The 18340-nt window shown below is 37.2% G+C and overlaps 1 protein-coding gene across 2 annotated transcripts in view; it reads left to right on the forward strand.

The window, feature by feature from the left end:
* Positions 1-16883, forward strand: part of LOC121166000 (aspartyl/asparaginyl beta-hydroxylase-like) — a 50377-nt gene extending 33494 nt beyond the window's left edge. For both annotated transcript variants that reach the window (XM_040995028.1, XM_040995034.1), the window contains 4 exons: positions 5093-5242; positions 6768-6812; positions 8332-8400; positions 12628-16883. In XM_040995028.1, coding sequence (XP_040850962.1) covers positions 5093-5242; positions 6768-6812; positions 8332-8400; positions 12628-12872 — 509 coding nt within the window. In that variant the 3' untranslated portion in view covers positions 12873-16883. The remainder of the gene's footprint in view (positions 1-5092; positions 5243-6767; positions 6813-8331; positions 8401-12627) is intronic.
* Positions 16884-18340: the final 1457 nt, after the last annotated feature.

The raw sequence follows: 18340 nt of genomic DNA on the forward strand, positions 1-18340 counted from the left end.
GACAAAACCACATGGTCAAGGGACCCCAGGGACACTCCTCAGTTTTGTTGACTTGACCCTGCCCCACGGTTCACTCTGCCCTTAGTTGGGCCATGAAATATTGCTACCATGGATGGCTGATTCCTTGTCAGGGCACTTAAAGATGTTTAATTTCCCCATAGCACCCTAGATTTGAGTGAGAAAATGAAAGACTTACAAACAACTTTGAAAACTTGCTGCCTTGCTCTAGATACTATGTGTGCTAGGTTAATTTAAGATCCTAATCAAAGCTTTAATGAATTTTGTCAACTGCTAATCTTAGGTTAGTGAAAAATGGTTTTAAAATTGGACTGATTTTATTTCCCAGAAGAACCGCTTTGGGAGATGGGGTTAAGAAGAAGTTGAAAAATACCTACGCGTGATGTAGAATCTCTAGCCTCCCTAAATGGCTGCCTTCTTGCTCCCTTTCCTCAAGTCTCCCCTCTGTCCCTTCCCATACCTCTCTCTTCACTCCCAGGCCTCTCTCCTTCCTTCTCTAGTGAAGCAGTTTTGTGTTTTGTTTTTTGCCGATGGAGGAAGTACTCCTGGCATAGTAGTGCCTGGGAATCAGAATTTTAGGGCCTTTACTAATTTGATTTCTTTTTTGCTTCTGCTTCATTCAAATAATGTACTGTCTTGTCTTAGAGATGTCTAATTCGGTAAAGGATTAGCTCAAGCTGTGTCTGGGTTTGGGGCACATGTTATATATATCAACATTCCTTTTAATTTTTAATGCCTTGGTGCGTAAGTTCAGTTCACTAAACTTTGAGAATAATGAAACTGGTAACATAATTTGTTCCATCTTATTTCATCTGGTGTGCTTCATCTTTTTAAGGGTTGGAGTTGGGAGACAGGACCAACTAGGAAAGGAATGCTTCAAGTGGGAGAGAGGGTGCAGTGTCAGGCAAGCGTTGCAGCCTGAGTGGTTAGCAGTCTTTGGCCACAAGGAGGAAGCCTCTAAAAATAACTGGTGAGCAGTGTTTGCAGTCAGGTCCAATTTCAGTTCTAGAGGCCCCGTTGTGTGGGGGTGGGTCATTCTGAAGCTCTGGTGGGGAAGCACCCTATCTGCTGGGAGCATTTTGATTTTTTTTCTTTAGTATATATTATTCATGGATTGAAGAAATAAAAAATGGCTGATGATAAAGGTATCCATTTTTGTTGTTTGGGTTAAAAGTGGTTTTGGATCCAGCTGACAGCTTTTAACCTTAGCTTCTCTGCTGCCTTACATTTTTGGCTAACCACTTTGATTGTGCCTTTTTTTTTTTTAATTCTCAGAAATAATGACTTTTCACAGTAATTGGAATTCTCATGGACTAATTATAATCTGATATGTTTTGGTGTCTTAAAGCTACTTTTTAGTTTGTTTTACTAACAGATTGTATTTTTAGAAACTTCAAAAAAGTACTAGGAGTCTTCCTTAGTCTTGTAAGTTAATGACAATAAAAAAGTATAAATTTAAGTTCATTTAAAATACTAGCAAGTAAGTTTAATCAGATATAATTGATTCGAGCAAAGACCATATATGGAAATTGACCTAATTTTTTGTGTGTGAAGCAGATAATAAATTGCTAGGAAAAGACAGAAAAATTACAATTTTAAAGCTGAATAATTAACATTTAGCTGTTCCTTAATAATGTGTTTCATTTACTTTTTTGGTGCATGTTTTCACATTCCTTTGTAAAATAAGTTTGCCAAAAGCGGCCTGTGTTTACCTGTTCTATTGATAGTTTTGTAAGAAAAGAGCAATGAATGTATGAAATTGTTCCCACCTTAATATTCTAAGGATCAGAAAAGATTCTACCCCAGGAATGGAGAATGGGAGCACCTCCACTTTGTGTAGTGAACAAGCTAGATTGGGGCAGTTGGCTAGACTGAGAAAGTGCTTCATTTACCTCTGATGAGTATGAGTGTATATCTGATTTTTAGTTGTTTTAGGATGTGTTTCCTTCCTCCCTGGATTAGATAATCCACATAATGAGGTGAAATCACCTGTTAATTCTGGTCTGCTTTGAACCAGCAGGCCTTGATTTCCAAAGGGACCCATGCAGGCATGGAAAAATAATGTTTGATGAGTTGCTTGACATGTTTTAGGGTTTCTTAAAACTAAACAAAACCACTCTGAATCAACACAAAATGCAGTATAGTGCCAGGTAAAATTTAGAAACAGTTGATTTGTGATTCAGTAGTTGTCGGCTCTTTGTGTTACTGTATACATTTTCCTATTTTTTCTTTTTTTAACCAAGTAAATAAATGATGTATTGTCTTTAGCCTGTTCTCTATATTTGGGGATTCTTTATTTTGGACTCTTGGGACTATCATTCCACCATCCTGTTTGTTCATACGCAGGAACATTTTCTGACTTGGAAGTCTGGTACTTTCATGGGACAACAAGGAAAACTGAATCACATTCTTAACATGTTTTGACACCACTCCCCCACAATAAAGCTTCTTTTGAGTTACACAATTGCAGGTTGGACATAGAGCTGGACGGAACGGATGGAATGGTTCGTGGATTGATTCCGATCATAGAAATTTGGGGCAACTAATAAATATTTTTTCTGGAATACGATTGGAACAAAGGGGTAGTTTCAGGTTTGCTTAGGGAGTTTTGAGCCTTCTTAAAGTGTTTGTCTTACTGTGCTTCCCTCAGTTTGGTTAAAAATGGATTTGTCCTTTGAGACTAGATATAGTATTTTCATAGAGTAGCATATATTTCTACTTTTGGTAAACATGATGTCTTAAGAAAGACTCCATAATTTAGTAGGTTTTTTGTTCCTTTATGAAATTGGTAATAGTAAAAAGGTTAAATATTCAGAGTAATAATAGTAATGTCTTTTTTAAATTTGACATTATAAAGAGATGAATAAGATAGCACTAACAATTTGGTATTCCAGGTAGGTAATAATGACTTGAAGGTGACAAATCTATTTAATAAAAATGATTTTGGATGGAAATCTAAGATGGGTTATACATTTGTTTCATTCTCAAAATTTGCTAGTAGTGTAGTGATACAACAATAGGCTTCGAAGCCTCTGTCCCATGCGAGCCCTCCACCACTTGGCTTTCTGTGCTGTGTATCCAAATGTTATGAGTTTGTCTTTAAGAATATGTGTTTATTTTAATTATTTTTCTATCCACAGATACAGGTGTATAAATGTGTTGTGTACACAAACACACACACACACACACTCACTCACTCACTCAGACATGCTTATATTGGTTGAATTTTTATGCCCCCCTTTGAAAGATTAATCTAGTGATTGTTTTTTAAAATGTAGTTATTTTTTACAAGAGAATTTTACTATTTCAGAGGTATTCATTGGTAGTATATTCTGAATGTGAACTACTGAAAAAAGGAGCAGTTCCATTCTGCAACTAGAAATGGACTAGAAGTCAGAAGTCAGGTGCAAGATGAGGGCAACCATGTCAGCTGGCACACACAGCATGCCTGAAGGAACTCAGGACCACAGAAGTCAGAACATGTTTTCCTTCTTCCAAGCTTGTCTAGGGAGTTGGCTGAATCCCTGAGTCTTCCCTCCGTAAAATGGTTAGCTATTTCTGTCTATGCCCACAGGAGTTATTAGCCAGGTGCTGCCCTCCTCAGGGACACGTGGAAACATCTGGGCATGTTTTGCCTTTGGGCACCAGGGGAGCCAGGAATAACCAGTGTTCTGCAGTGGGAGGAACAGTTTGACAGACATGGAGAAATGGCCTCTGAAGAAGCATGTGCAGCTAAGCACAGGAATGTGTTGTATGGAGATTCGGCTTGCTATGGGGCACAGATGTGCCTTAATTTTCCATCTAGTTTGCTACAACTTTTCTTAGATGCCATTTTTTGGATACAAAATATCCTTTTTAGTGATTGACTTGCCACATTTCATTTTTAAGAGAAAATTATTGATCTTCCATCTTAGGGATAGTGTTGACAAAATGTTTACCACTCACAGTTGACCTCCATTGGCTTTTTTTTTTCTCTTTTTTTTTAGAATAAAGATTTATTTTACTTTTAGTTGAGATGCAGTTACAGAGTGAATGAGAAACAGAGAGATCTTCCATTCACTGGTTCACTTCCTTAATGGTCTCAACAGCTGCAGCTGAGCCTATCTAAAACCAGGATCCAGGAGCTTCTTTCGTGTCTCCCACATAGGTGCAGGGTACTAGCACTTGAGCCATCTTTCGCTGCTTTCTTTGTATAAGCAAGGAGCTGCCTTTAAAGGGGAATAGCAGGGACCCAAACCAGCATCCATGTGGGATGCTGGTACTGTAGGAGGAGGCTTAGCATACTCTGTATGCTACAGAGCCTGTCCCAACCTCCATAGCTATATATTTGGCTGTAAGGAGAATGTTCCCAGAAGAATAGAGGGGGTGTGAAGGCAGCTCAGATGTGACAGATGATACTTGGTGGACAGCTGTTTACAAAGACATTTTCTGCATTGAGGCCACTTCTAAATGAGCCTTTCCTGAGACATCTGTGGACCTTGCACAGCGGTGAGAATGCATTGATTTGCTTTCCAGCTGCCTTTTGTCCCCTCTACTCCCTATGGTTTTCTTCTTTCTTCCCACTTAACAAGAAGATGGAGTGGTTTTGGAGATAAGCTTTTTCTTTTCTTGTCTTGTCTTTTTCTTTTTGTTTCTTCTATTTTTTTTTTTTAAAGGGGAAAGAGTAGAAAGGGTAGGCTGGGGTGCAGGACATTTCATGGAGAATTTAAGAGTCTATAGAAATGAGGGTTGATAAAGGAACATATGATTATGTTGAGTTGAAATGTTTTGAACTTGAAGATTTTACTCGCATAGTTTTGACAAGAAACATAAAATGGAGAATAGGCATCTTCTATAAGCCCATACTTTTAAATATTCATTAGTTAACATTTTAGTGGCTTATTTTTTCCATTATTTGAAATGAAGGGTTTTAAGACATAGGTGTTGAGTGAAAGCAGATCTTTTTCTGTTATTGAAATCCTTATTTTGTGCAATGTATTTTAAGAATCTAAGTGAAAACTTTTTAAAAGGATCTGAAACTTGTGCAGAAAAGTATTTTCCCTTTCTATAATGACCTCTTACATTTATGTTACAGATCCAAAGCATGGAGGACACAGGAATGGGAGGAAAGGAGGACTTTCTGGAAGCTCGTTTTTCACATGGTTTATGGTCATCGCCTTGCTTGGCGTCTGGACGTCAGTAGCTGTTGTTTGGTTTGAGCTTGTTGATTACGAGGAAGTGCTAGGTAAGAACTGTGATGTGGTTTCTCTGGTGAATTTGTATCAGGGCAAGTGACATCCTTAGATATGGTCACTTCTCAGTGCTGTTCATTTCTAGAGCCTTTCAGTGCTTCTCAATAGGGTAAGGGTAGAAGGAGAGTATTTTGTAGTACCTGAACTTTTAAGTATAAAACATATTTTTAGAAAGAGACTGTACAAGCATTATTCATTCTCACTCCATGTGGTACTTTGTAATGTCCGTTCAAGTCTGTTATATTATAAATTTAAAAAAATATTTGATCATGAACCACTGAAATTATTTAAGAATGCCCCAGCAGATGATAATAACAGTTTCCACAAAATTTCCTTACGGTTTTCAAAGCAAACTCCTTAGTGTCTGTTACAGTGGGGCTGTGTTTGCATGCATGTGCATGTCTTGGTTGTTGTTGGGATAGGTTGTGTGAGTGTGACGTGTATTTACAGGTGCTGGGATACGACTGTATGCAGATGGTGAGTGCTGGAATATTTGGGTTTGTGCTGGGATGGAAATGTGTGGAGGATGTGAGTCTGTGTGTGTGTAGGTGTGTGGCCTGTATGGTATTCTGAGGAGGTTGCCGTGGAGTTTCTGACCATTAATCCCTTTTACTGTTCTCTCTCTTTCTTCATAATCTCTCCAATTTAAAAAAAATCAGTTGCATTAACAGTTGTTTATAATATTTGGAATCACAATCCTCATTTTTCCCCATGTAACCACAAGTCTTTCTATAAAATCAAGATGCAGTTCACATGTGAAATTCAATATTATAAATATTTGAAAATCAATTTCTTGGCTCTAATACATTTATCATGAGGATATTGTCATTTATCTAATTCCAGAATATTTCTGTTGTCCTTTTCCCCAAAACACCTAGTCCTTCACTTCCTTGCCTTTGCTGGCAAACATTAATCTGCTTTTTTATCTCTGAATCTGTTGTTATGCCTATGCTAGACATTTTATTTCAGTGGAATCATATAATATGTGACCATTTTGTTTGCTTTTTGCTCAAAATCATATTGCTGAATGACTTCCAATTGTGTGAATGTACTCCATTTTGCTTACCTGTTCATTGGAGGTGGGCTTTTATATTGCTTTCATTTTCTGCCTGTTGTGAATAATGGCCTTCAACTTTGATAATTCAGTAGAAGATATGGGGCCTGTCACTAGAAAAGTTGCCTACAAGGCCCGCTCCCTTCTCTCCAACCTCCTGGGCCTGCCTCTATTGTAGTTGGCAAATTATACCTGTCCCTCTAGAGGTTGGGAGGCAAGAATAAAAAATAAAATGCATTCACATGTTACCTGTCTTGTTAGTTTTTGAAAAATCATTCTAAGGAAAGTATCTCTGGATAGACTCATAGACAAATAGGGACAATTTTAGTGTGAAGGTGAACTTCTAAAAAGATTTGCATTTCTGTTTATTTGTAATGAAATGTTTTAAGGGTATGCATGTTAAAGGAGAGATTTAATGTATTTGTACCTTTAGTAATGATATTCGTGTTTTTACGTGCATGCAGCCAAAGCAAAGGACTTCCGTTATAACTTATCAGAGGTACTTCAAGGTAGGCTGTTGTAGAAGCATTTTTGGTCTGTCTGTCAGTCGTGTATCAGCAGGGGGGAACCTTGTCTATGCCTAGAGCCATGTGGGCACTTCTAACATAATTTACAGACATATATGCAGTTACCAACTTGAAAATTAGCCTGCTATCGATTCCTTGAATTTTGAATCCCACCACAGGTTGCTTTGGCAAGGTCACTCCAAATGATTTTTCTAGCCTCTTTTGGTCTACAGGCCAGATGGTCCTCCCCCCTGTAAGTCCTCATTCATATTTTGCTAATTTCGTGATCACTTATATCAAGGATTGTAAATGTAGGACTAATTTGCCCTCTGTGTGGATCAGGAAGGATGGGGTTTTTTAACTACTTAGTGCTGTTTCAGTTCTATACTGTGTCTGTGTCCTTGATCTGTCCTTTTAATTTCCTTAGCAACTCAAATCATGTTCCAACTTTTCCATTAATACTATCATTTTTATTGTTTATGTACTTTCTAAATCTGACATCTAAAGAACGTGCACTGATTACCTAAACATAGCTGGGGTTTTAAGAAGGTGAAATTGGTCATAGTCGTTCCGCGTTTCTGCTCTCCCTTAAGCAATCTTTGGATGTACTATGTGTTAAAGCAATGGGAACCAAATTTAATCCATTCATTTGTGAATGCCGTTTATAATATTCCTGTACACTGTGCTTCTTCATGGTCGTTGTTTAATGATGAATTAGAAACCCTATTGACTTTAGAATGCTTTTTTTTTGGTTATTGAATGCAGAGGATTCATTTGAAATGCTAGACGTGGCAGCACTCTATAGGACAAAGCAGGGAAGGCTCTGGAGCCAAGGCCTTGAACTGTCTTCACAGCAGAGCGGTTTGGAGCCTTTCTCCCCTCTTAGGGGTAGATGGCCAGGACTAAGGAAGTTCTTAAGTAGGGTAATCATAAGTTTCCCTGTGTAATTTTAGAAAGGCTGCAGTTTTGTGTATGCTTTATTTTCAGATGGGAACTTTATATGTTTTTAAGGTTGATTCAAGGTATTTCTGTTGTATTATACAAATGTAAAATTTACTACAGAATGTAAATATATTTCCCATTGTGTTTAGTATGTAGATTTATTTACATGTAGTCTTTATTTGAGGCTTAGTCGATTGTGATGTTTGCTTCAGATATTGATAATGTGATACTTCAGAAACATAAAACTTCTTGTTAGAAATGTGTCAGTGTTATACATGTATGTTAAAATTTTTTTTATCAAACTGTGTCTTTGGTAGCATAACAAAAAATTATTCTGAAATGGTTAGAACAATAAGGGAAATATCGCAGTTATATTTCTCAGAACTTCTTAGGCACATGTTTCGTGACTTGCTGTGTGAATTACTTCTCATGTTCAGGTAGACAGTTTCTGTGTCACTCATGCAGGACTAAAGAATGGAGTATTGCTTTGATTGGTCATGCATATGTCTGGCGGACAGTACTGCAATCATAATACATTCTGAACTTTTTTCATGTACCCTTCATTTCTCTCCTCTTGTAGGAAAACTAGGCGTCTATGATGCCGATGGAGATGGAGATTTTGATGTGGATGATGCCAAAGTTTTGCTAGGCAAGTATATTTTTTGTTGTTCTCGGTAATGGTAAAAACTGGAAGGAAAACAATATCTATGTCAGTTGTACGTACTTTTACAAAGGGATAACTGGAAAAGATAATGCTAATTTTAATAAACAAATTTTAGCCAATATGACTGGGAGAATTGTATTTCTCCTTGTTAATCAGCATTTTTTTTCTTTGCCTTAGCGCAATACATGATAAATCAATATCCAATCATAGAAGACCACTGGGCATGATGTGGTATTATATGCAAAGCTTAGTAGAGTAATGACAAATAATGACACAAATTCTTCCTAACCACATTGCTTTATGTAGTTATGGATATAAAAAACTTGGCAGCTGTGACATTTGTCACCAGTGAAACCTTTATATTAAATTTGCCTCCCTGTAAAACAATACGTTTTAGGTAAAAAGGGTTAAGCTTTCTTAAGTGTAATGCCTTATTTTTTTTTATCTCAGTTTATGTGTTTTTCAATGATTACTCAGTGAGAATTAGTCTTTGCTACTTAGAGGTGGAAACTTACTATAAAGTTACTGTAAACTTAGTATAAAGATTTTTTTTTCTGTCTTAACTTTAGTGGAATTTTCCAGTAATTCTCCAAAAATATTAAATCCTTAAGTGATTATGATCGCAGACATGTGAAAGCAATAAAATCTTTTAAAGCAAAATATATCAAGATGATTGGTGATTTACTTGTTTATAAATGATTATTTCATTAATTAAGATGATGCATTGAATAGTGTAGCTTTTATAGTTTTTAAATTTTTGAAAATATTTATTTACTTTGAAAATCAGGCTTACAGAGAGAGACCTTTCATCTGTTGATATACCCCCTGTGTAGCCACAATGGCCTGCACTGGGAGGAAGCCAGATGCTTCATTTAGGTCACCCACGTGGGTGGCAGGTGCCTAAACATTTGAACCATCCTCTGTTGCATCGCCCAGGGTGTTAGCAGGGAGCTGAATCCAACTTGAAACAGGTGGGGCTCAAACAGGTGGCTGAGTGGTTTGTTGCCCAGGTGGTGGCTTTAGTTGCTGCACAGTGCTGGCCCAAAACTTTCTGTTTCAAAGATAACTTCATGTGGACCAGCTTCATTCATGTTTTAGTGATGTCCACCTGGGTGGGTGAGACAGAGAGAGAGAGAGGGAGAGAGTCCTAAAACCTACTGTCAAGTTTACAGGAAATGTCAACCATATTTGTGTTTCTTGTAGAGAACACACTGATTTCTACTACAAACTTTTATATTAAAAGCTTTTTGGTGTATTTTAGACTTCAAGTGATTATTCCCATTAACATTTTTAACTAGCCAGTAAGAAGCTAACATACAGGACATACGTTAGTCAAATCATGACTTGTTTCTTTTATAAGAAGTGTGGGCTAGAGGTAAAACCAGCTTTGTTGATTTCGCTAGTATTTTCACAGAGAAAGGCAAGGCCAAGCTGTATGTAAACTACTGTCTTGTACGCATGTACTATTTCACAGTTGGCTTGTGGCTTTTGTAAAGACGTTAACAAACCAAACGTGAACTGAGAGGCTCATTTATCACCTCTGCCCTTATTTCCACAGTGTTCAATTCTCTGCATGAAATACAACTTTAATGTGATTGTTCTAACTGGTGTTCTTTTCTGATGTGTGAGATTGCTGGAAAATTTTGCTGTTTTTCTGCTACTGGTGAAATTGTTGGGGCTTACAGAGACTTGACCAGGCTCTGTGCATTTGAGAAGAGACTATGGGAGAAGAAAACGCAGTGAACATATACCCCAAAAGAAGCCAGATTTCATGGCTGCATTCTCACTGGAGAGCAGTTTAAAGGTTCAGTGTGAACCCTACGTGTTTGGCTTTGGATTAAGGCACAGGGATACAAAAGAAGAGAGGAAGAAAGTAGCACAGAGATTAGCAGAGAGCTTGACCTGGTAGCTATCATAATAGTTGAGATGTGTTGAACTTTCCTATTTGCTGTTGATTTCATACTTTTATTTCTAGATCCTTAAATCTGCATATATGTAAATCTTACCAAGGTGGGGGAAATGAACACATTTTCATTTACATGAACACATTCATATTTACATATTGATTTTACATAAAGAACATTTTAAGACAGTTAAATATGTGTGAGTGAATCAAAGTCTATAGATTACATTGCTTTTATCATTTCTGCCAACGCCCTTTTGAAAGATTTTGAATATATGCTTAAACCTGTTCTTGTTTGTATAACTTGATATTTTGTAGGCAAATAATCCAAAACTAAAAGTCTCTGATCTTAGTGTGGATTATTGGAGGTATATGGTCTGGAAATGTGTTCTTTAAAACAATTTGTTTCCCAAATGAAATCAACAGGAAAATGATCCAGGGACTGAATGCTGAGAGTAAGATCATCTTAGAGTAATGCCACCGAAGGACTGCATGGTGGTCTTTCTGTTGCATGACCAGCACCTGGTTGGTACCGGATCAGGTATGGGTGGGACACAGAAGGGATCCAGCACATGATCACCAGACCCTTGGTGAATATTCACATACTGGGACAGACGTGTGAGCAAGGGACTGGTACTTGCCCAACCAAAGGCACTGATAACTTGCTGTTTTGGTGGGACCCACTCTTAGCTATTACGAAGGAAATTTCACACCCAAGATGTGGCTACAACTTTTTCTGTTTGGAATAGCACAGTTGCTTTACGAATGACATGGTAATCAATTTTGTTCCAACGCATTTGCAAATTTGTTGCACACTTGCCACACAGGAGGGAGGAAAAGTTTTATGTTTTATAGTCATTACTCATTTACAAAATACCAGAAAATAAGAAAAGACATTTATACTAAGTAAGCAATCATGTACTAAGGCGGGAAGAAGAAAGTTATTCCCATAAATTTGACTGGGAATACAGATTTCTGTTCATAGCATTTGTTATCTACTAAAAATCACTGAAAAATTCAGAAAATGATACCTGTAGGGAGTGCTTCCCATATCTCCAAGTTTGTGTGTTAATTCGTGAAGAGAAAATTCTTATAATCTTTAAAAACAGTTAATGTTCTTATTATCTCTTAAATTGCCTCTTCATTGTGGAGAGTTAAGCAGCATGGAGAACTTGAGCAATGCAAATGATTGAGGGGGTGGTTATAATTAGAACAGCTCTGCATCAACATTCATTACAACTAGAACCCATCACCTTATTATTCTTCCTCCACATGAGGAAATCCTGGTGTATAGGTAGAGTGGCAGTATCCACAGAATTTTGACATCAGCTGGAGCCAAGAGACCTACCAGTTTCTCATACGAAAAATAACAAAAAAGTAAGAACTGATGAAGACTTTATACACTCTGATTTCTTTTTATCTCATGGCCCTGTTTTGGAACCAACACTTAAACATGTGAGATGTTTTTATGGACACAAGAGAAACTCATTTCATCGGTTGATAGGGGAGAGAAGTTTGAAATGTTCTTGCTACAAATAACTAAACCCTCATTTAAATTTCTTTATCAGTAGGCAGATGAATTAATTACCATTAATAGTAATTTCTTACTATTGCTCAAAAATACAGAACCATGCATCATTTGCTAGAGTGTTTTAGTGCTAATACATGTAATGTTGAATTTCATTGTTAAAAATAGTTGGAGTTACATAATTTGAGAGCCTTTATACCATTCTGTGGATGCTATAAACAGTAATCTTGCTGACCATGTTAAACTCAGTTTCCCAAGTTAACTTGCAGTCCTAAGAGAAAAAGTTTGAGAAGAGCCAGCATTTTTGTTTTCAGTGACTATTGACACATATATAAATGTTTGTACAATCAACTCTTGATAACGATTAGCTGTTAGCTGAGCAAATCTGGAGCCTGTCAGAAATGTCTGTTTTCTCTGACACTGCTTTTACTCTTTCCATGACAGTCAATTTTTCTATTCCTGACTATTGATTTGGCTTGACACAACTTTGTCATATTTTCAACTATAAATTTTTTTTAATTCAAGGAAGCCAAACCTGCTTAGGGACTGGTAGGAATGGTGATAATTGACCACAGGTGGCTTTCCTTCACTATATATGATTGAGAGTTGAGTTGAAACTGTGCATCTTCATCAATTTCTTTGTTTTCTCAATAATCTTCTCTGTATACCACTGTGAACATGATGCATATCCTTGTTGAGATCACATTTCCTCAACCTCTTTTTTTTTCAGCCTAACTACTCTCCTTATTTTCTCTTTCTCTCTTCCTTTATTCTTATGTAGGCCTGACCAAAGATGGCAGTAATGAAAATATTGATTCTCTTGAGGAAGTCCTTAATATTTTAGCAGAGGAAAGTTCAGATTGGTTTTATGGTTTCCTCTCGTTTCTCTATGATATAATGACTCCTTTTGAAATGCTAGAAGAAGAAGAAGAAGAAAGCGACATTGCAGATGGTGTTGATGGTACGTCACAGAACGAAGGGGTTCAGGGCAAGACTTGCGTCATTTTGGATTTACATAACCAGTAACTATGATGCAGGGAATGAAACCGTGGATTACAAAAACCCTAAGCAGTGTCTTCTTTCATTTCATCCCTTTGCTTAAGCACAGCTTGACTGTGTAGTACACACTTTGAATGCACAGTCAAAATGAACCTTGCCCACTATGGCTCCTGGCTAGTCCCTTGCTCAACTGCCTTCACTTTTAGTGAAGAAAATGGCATTCCTTATTGTTGCCATCATTCGCAAAATGCATTGAAGTTGATTTTCATGGGGGAATAGTTGATTTCTGTGTTGTTCTATTTTGACTTATGTATTCACTGAACTAAGTTTGGAAACTTAACAGTAGCAGTTTGTGTTGTGATTAACCTTTGATGCTTGTCTTTCTAACACATTAATGAGAATGATACTGTTGGACTTAATTATACAAAGATTTCCTGCATGATTCGTGACGTAAATGCTTTTCTGTTGATCCTTAACATGTCTGTAAAATGGTGTATTTCAAAAGCTGATATTTTCTTTGTGATTGTTTTTGGATTAACTAACTTGTCGGATAGGCTCACACAAGTTTCAATGTAAACATTTGTATTAATGGTGCTTTTCACATAATTTTAAAGCAATCCCTTGGTTTTACCTTAGGGTAATTAAGTTAATATGTTCAGATAATAGGATGTCTGAATATTTCTGCTTGTGAAAGCCAAATTTATTTTTAGTTTTATTTTCAAATAGACATTCAGACAAAATAATTTGTATTTTTTTAGTTGACATATGAAAGGGAAAATGTGAATATGTATCTTAAAATGTTGTATATTAAAATTATTGATCCTAAATTAAAGTCTTTTCTATTTTTTCCTTTATTAACTTACTACCAATTTTGGCTTGGATACATGCGTATGATTTTTAGATTTATAAATGAATTTATTAGAGAAACGCATTTTTCCCATTAGAAAACCTTACAGGCAACAAACATGTTTAAATAAATTTCCTTAAAATGAATGTCAATATGTCAAAAACAATTGTATTGTCTAAATAAGAGGTGTGAAATCCAATGATGTTTTTTTTCTCATATTACTGTCAGGTCAATCTGTTTTGGCTTGAAAAGACTAGGGCTTGAGGTGGGCCCTCAGTTTGTCACTCTGTGTTGCAGTGGAATTTCATGTTTATAAGTCACTTTGAGCTTCTCAGGAAATTTTCTGGACTTTGTTTCCTCAAAGAGTTTATGACTTGAAAATGTTTGCATGTTTAAACACTTTATCCATACAACTTCTTGTTTTTGTGTATTTATCTAACTTGCTTTCTTGTGTTCAGTAAGTGTATTATTTATCTGTTTGAGAGGATTATGACAGATTTCCCCCCGCTATTATCAGTCACTCTTATAGGCTACAACAAAAAGAGTCTGAAAAGTTAAATTCTGGAGTCAGTACACAGGACACACATCCCCTGTGCCTACCATGTCCAGGGGTCAGCAAACATGGGATAGCCATTATTAACTACAAGCATTCTCTAGCTACTTTTGTATACAAAAGCACATGTTGTACATTGTATAGTGGCCTTTAACAGCCAGAATGGCAATTAAAACGTAATTTGTCTTGTCCTCATTTTTCAAGAAACAGACTTTATTTTGTTAATGTTTCTGGCACTAGAATCTTCTATTTTCCAGATAGTATAGCACTTCAGCTAAGCCATGTCTTAGTAGAAAAGTTTCTGCCACAAATGGCATCATTTAGTAGTGTTCTTTCTGGAAGTTTGCCAGTGTCTATTGTGAACTTGAGTAATGTACAATAGCAGAGGCCCTTGGATTTCAGTACCAAGTTAATTATGCTTCCCTCCTAAATGAAATACACTTAAAATGTCTGAGATGTATCTTTAAAAAGAGTTTTAGTTGTTATTGTGTTATGGCTATTAACTCTATAAGATGTTTGAGCAATTTATGAGAAGTAAATAATTAAATGTGTGTGAAAAATGTTTGGAATCATTAATTTCTTACCAGCCTTCCCTCCGCTCTTGTTGGTCATGATACTAATACATGTTTTATACACAGAAATTAATTATGCTTTATTTTAAAGTAGAAAGAAAGGATGTGAGATAATCATTAGACATGTATTCTGTACCACTTCTCCTCAGCCCTTTTGAAAAGTTTCCAGTGAGGGAAAAGACAGGTAGCTGACGAACCCCTGAATTCTGTGACTTCCTTCAGCTTGGACCTAAGGCTGTGTGTAAATGGGAAAATGTAAGGCTGTTTGCAATATTGTGCTATAAACAACCTTGAAGCTGATCTACAAAACTCAACCTAAGTCTTAATTGACTTTATATATAAATCTTAATTTTCTAAATATTTTGTAGTTACCTGTTTCATACAATATATGTTTTCCTTTCTCATGGCTTTTAAACCAGAAAATTTACTTAAATGTGCCAAAATTGAACCCAGCATATTTATTTGGTTATGCTTACAGTATTTAAGTCATGCTCTATTAGGTGTTTTAAGTTTTGAACAACCAGGAATTTCAGTGGACTATACCGGGAATTGAGAGGCCATGTGATATATTCACAGCTGTGTTTCTCACTTCTGCACATGACTGTTCCATGGGACTGGCACTGAGTTTTTGCAAAAACAAAGCAGTGGCACCCTGGAAAATTGTTTTCCTGCATTTCTGCTTCTTTCCTCACTGGTTTCCCTCGGGGGCAAGCATGGTGGTTGAAGGTCAGTTGGAGAAGAGTGTTGGCAGTGCTGTTCTTGCCAGCTGCCCCAGAGCAGCTGTCAGCCGTAGATGCGCAGCACCTGCAGAGATCCAGTATCTGACGACACAGTGGAATCCTGGGCTCTCCTACTGGCTTCTTTCATTTGCAGATGACCTTTGTCTTTGTAGAGTGCTATCCAGACATGGAAGAAAACTTTTTTGCTTCTCTGGTTTCTTCTGTTTACAGTTAGATCAAACAATGTCAATTCTTGAACTTAATGTTTCCAACTTTAGAGAACTGTAAAAGCAAATAAGTGCTTAGCTATTGATCTCATGGCAGTTATACCCATGGGGGCATGATACTCAGTATTGCTTTTTGAATATGCTTTTAGCTAGCTACTGAAGTCCATAAAACCTACAAGACATTGTTTGTGATTGGAGCTGTGGAATCTTCTTTATCACAGTGCATCTTGGGAGCACTTAGTGAGAAATACAGCCTTATTTTTGGAAGTTGGTTGATGGGACAAGTGTGCTCAATTCTTTGCCTCTGTCATTGTTTGATATAACCATGTAATATTTGGGAGCAGATATGAACTGGATTATGCAGTTGTTGAAAGAATCAGGCCTTAAGCTTTATTTGAATTCGTCTTTAAAGCTGAGTGCAGTATGTGATATTGGTTAGTCTCTTAGGAATATTATCATATGCTATCTTAATGAGTGAGAGCCCCTAGAGGTCTCTCAACTATTCTTTGCACCAACTGAAAGAAGTGAGGGGATTATTGAACTTGCTTTTGGCAAGGGAAATACATTTTGGAATTCACAAAGCAAATCAGCTTGTGATAGCAAAGGTCTTCAAGTGATCTTTGCACTGTGACGTGTATTTGCATTCTCACTCATCCTTTCATCTGGACATATACCCTTCCTGCTCTTTTCCAGTTATGAGCCTCTCCTTCCCTCCCTACTTACCCATAGAGGGTTGGTAATTCATAATGTGCTTTCCAAAAATATATATAATATTTTTGTTTATTTAGATATTTAAACATGAAAAAAAAAAGTTGTATTTTAACACAAGACTAGACATTGGTTGTAGAGCTAGAGTCTGCCAAACTCACAAGACATTGGGTAGGTATTTGGAAACTGTTTCTGCTCCGTGTTTTCAATGGAGAAATGATCACAAAGTTCTAATTTGAGAAGGAGGAAGCAACTAAGGCACAGAGTCTCAACAATCAGGGACCATGGAAGTGACTGAAATCCTGTGTGTGATACCAGCTAACCAGTCCTGAACACAGTGTTGAAAAGTCTGTGATGGCTATGTGGCTATTAGTCATGAAGCCAGTTGTCTGAAGTTGTTACCTGTTGCATGTTTTGGCATCATAGGTCCAAACACTGGCTGTCTGACTCAAACATTTTGATTTCATAAAATCCATCTTATTTTGAAAATGTACTTGAGGTAGTGGCTTTGAGGCAATTACCATAGTAGCATAAATTGATTTAAGCAAGGATCCTTTTTAAAGACTTATTTATTTGAAGGGCCTCTCCTTATTTATAGGAAGGAAAGGACAGAGGGAAGGGGATGAAAAAAAGGGATGGGAAAGAGAAAAAATTACTGTGAAATTACTCGCCAGAGAGCTGCAACAGCTGAGGTTGGACTAGGCTGAAGCCAAGAACTCATCTCAGTCTCCCATGTGAGTAGCAGGGGCCCAAGCACTGGGACCATCTTTCACTGCTTTCACAGGTGCGTTAAAGTGGGACTAGGGCTCCTAGGACTTAAATGGTCACTGAAATGGAATGCTTAGCCCACTGTGCTACATACAGTGCTGACCTCAGAAGCAATATTCTTTTTTTCAAAAGACTTATTTATTATTTTTATCACAAAGTCATATATATATATATAGAGAGAGAGAGAGAGAGAGAGAACAGAGACAAATATCTTCCATCCAATGATTCACTCCCCAAGTGACCGCAATGGCCAGTGCTGTGCCGATCTGAAGCCCGGAGCCAGGAGCTCTTCTGGGTCCCCCAAGTGGGTGCAGGGTCCCAAGGCTTTCGGCCATACTCCACTACTTTCCCAGGCCACAAGCAGGGAGCTGGATGGGAAGTGGGGCTGCTGGGATTAGAACCTGCACCCATATGAGATCCTAGCATATTCAAGGCGAGGACTAGCTACTAGGCCATGCTGCAAGGCCCCAGAAGCAATATTCTTAAAGACCATAAAACTTGCTGTGAAGAATTCCCAGTTACCACAGCTAACAGTAACACCCATAAAACAACCAGATGGGAATACAAGGTTGAAAAGTAAGTGAATGGCGTGATACATTTTTGCCATTCTCTTTGGCTTTTACCACATTCTAACACATTAATTTGAAAGAGATTCCATCAGTAAAAGCAACTTCTGTCCAAATGGATTACAAATTGCCAAAATGCTTCTTTTTAAAATCTACTTGATAGAATTTTCTCCATACTGCTTAGAATCTATTTTTGAATGTCATCATGTTGCCATCAGTTTTGTTTGATGAGATTCAGCACTCCCCCGCCCCCTCTCCCTGAGTATTGGGTACATAATAAACAGAGAAAAGAAGAAAAGTAGGGCATGTTTGTTGATTTTTTGACACTGCAAGGTCATTTTGTAGATTCAAATGCTAAAACTTTAATTCTAAGAATCAGAATAAAAAGGCTGTTCCTAAGACCACTTGTTCTTCCCAAATCCTTTTTGTTTTTTATCTTCACTTGGCAGAAGTCTTGGGTTACTTTTGACTTTTCTGCACCACTGGACATCACAACATCTTTAGGAAAAAGCATGCTGCAGAGGAGTTAGTGCCT

The sequence above is a fragment of the Ochotona curzoniae genome, unplaced genomic scaffold (genome assembly GCF_017591425.1).
Source record: "Ochotona curzoniae isolate NIBS_2020 unplaced genomic scaffold, NIBS_Ocur_1.0 contig_1071, whole genome shotgun sequence".
NCBI classification, from domain to species: Eukaryota; Metazoa; Chordata; class Mammalia; order Lagomorpha; family Ochotonidae; genus Ochotona; species Ochotona curzoniae.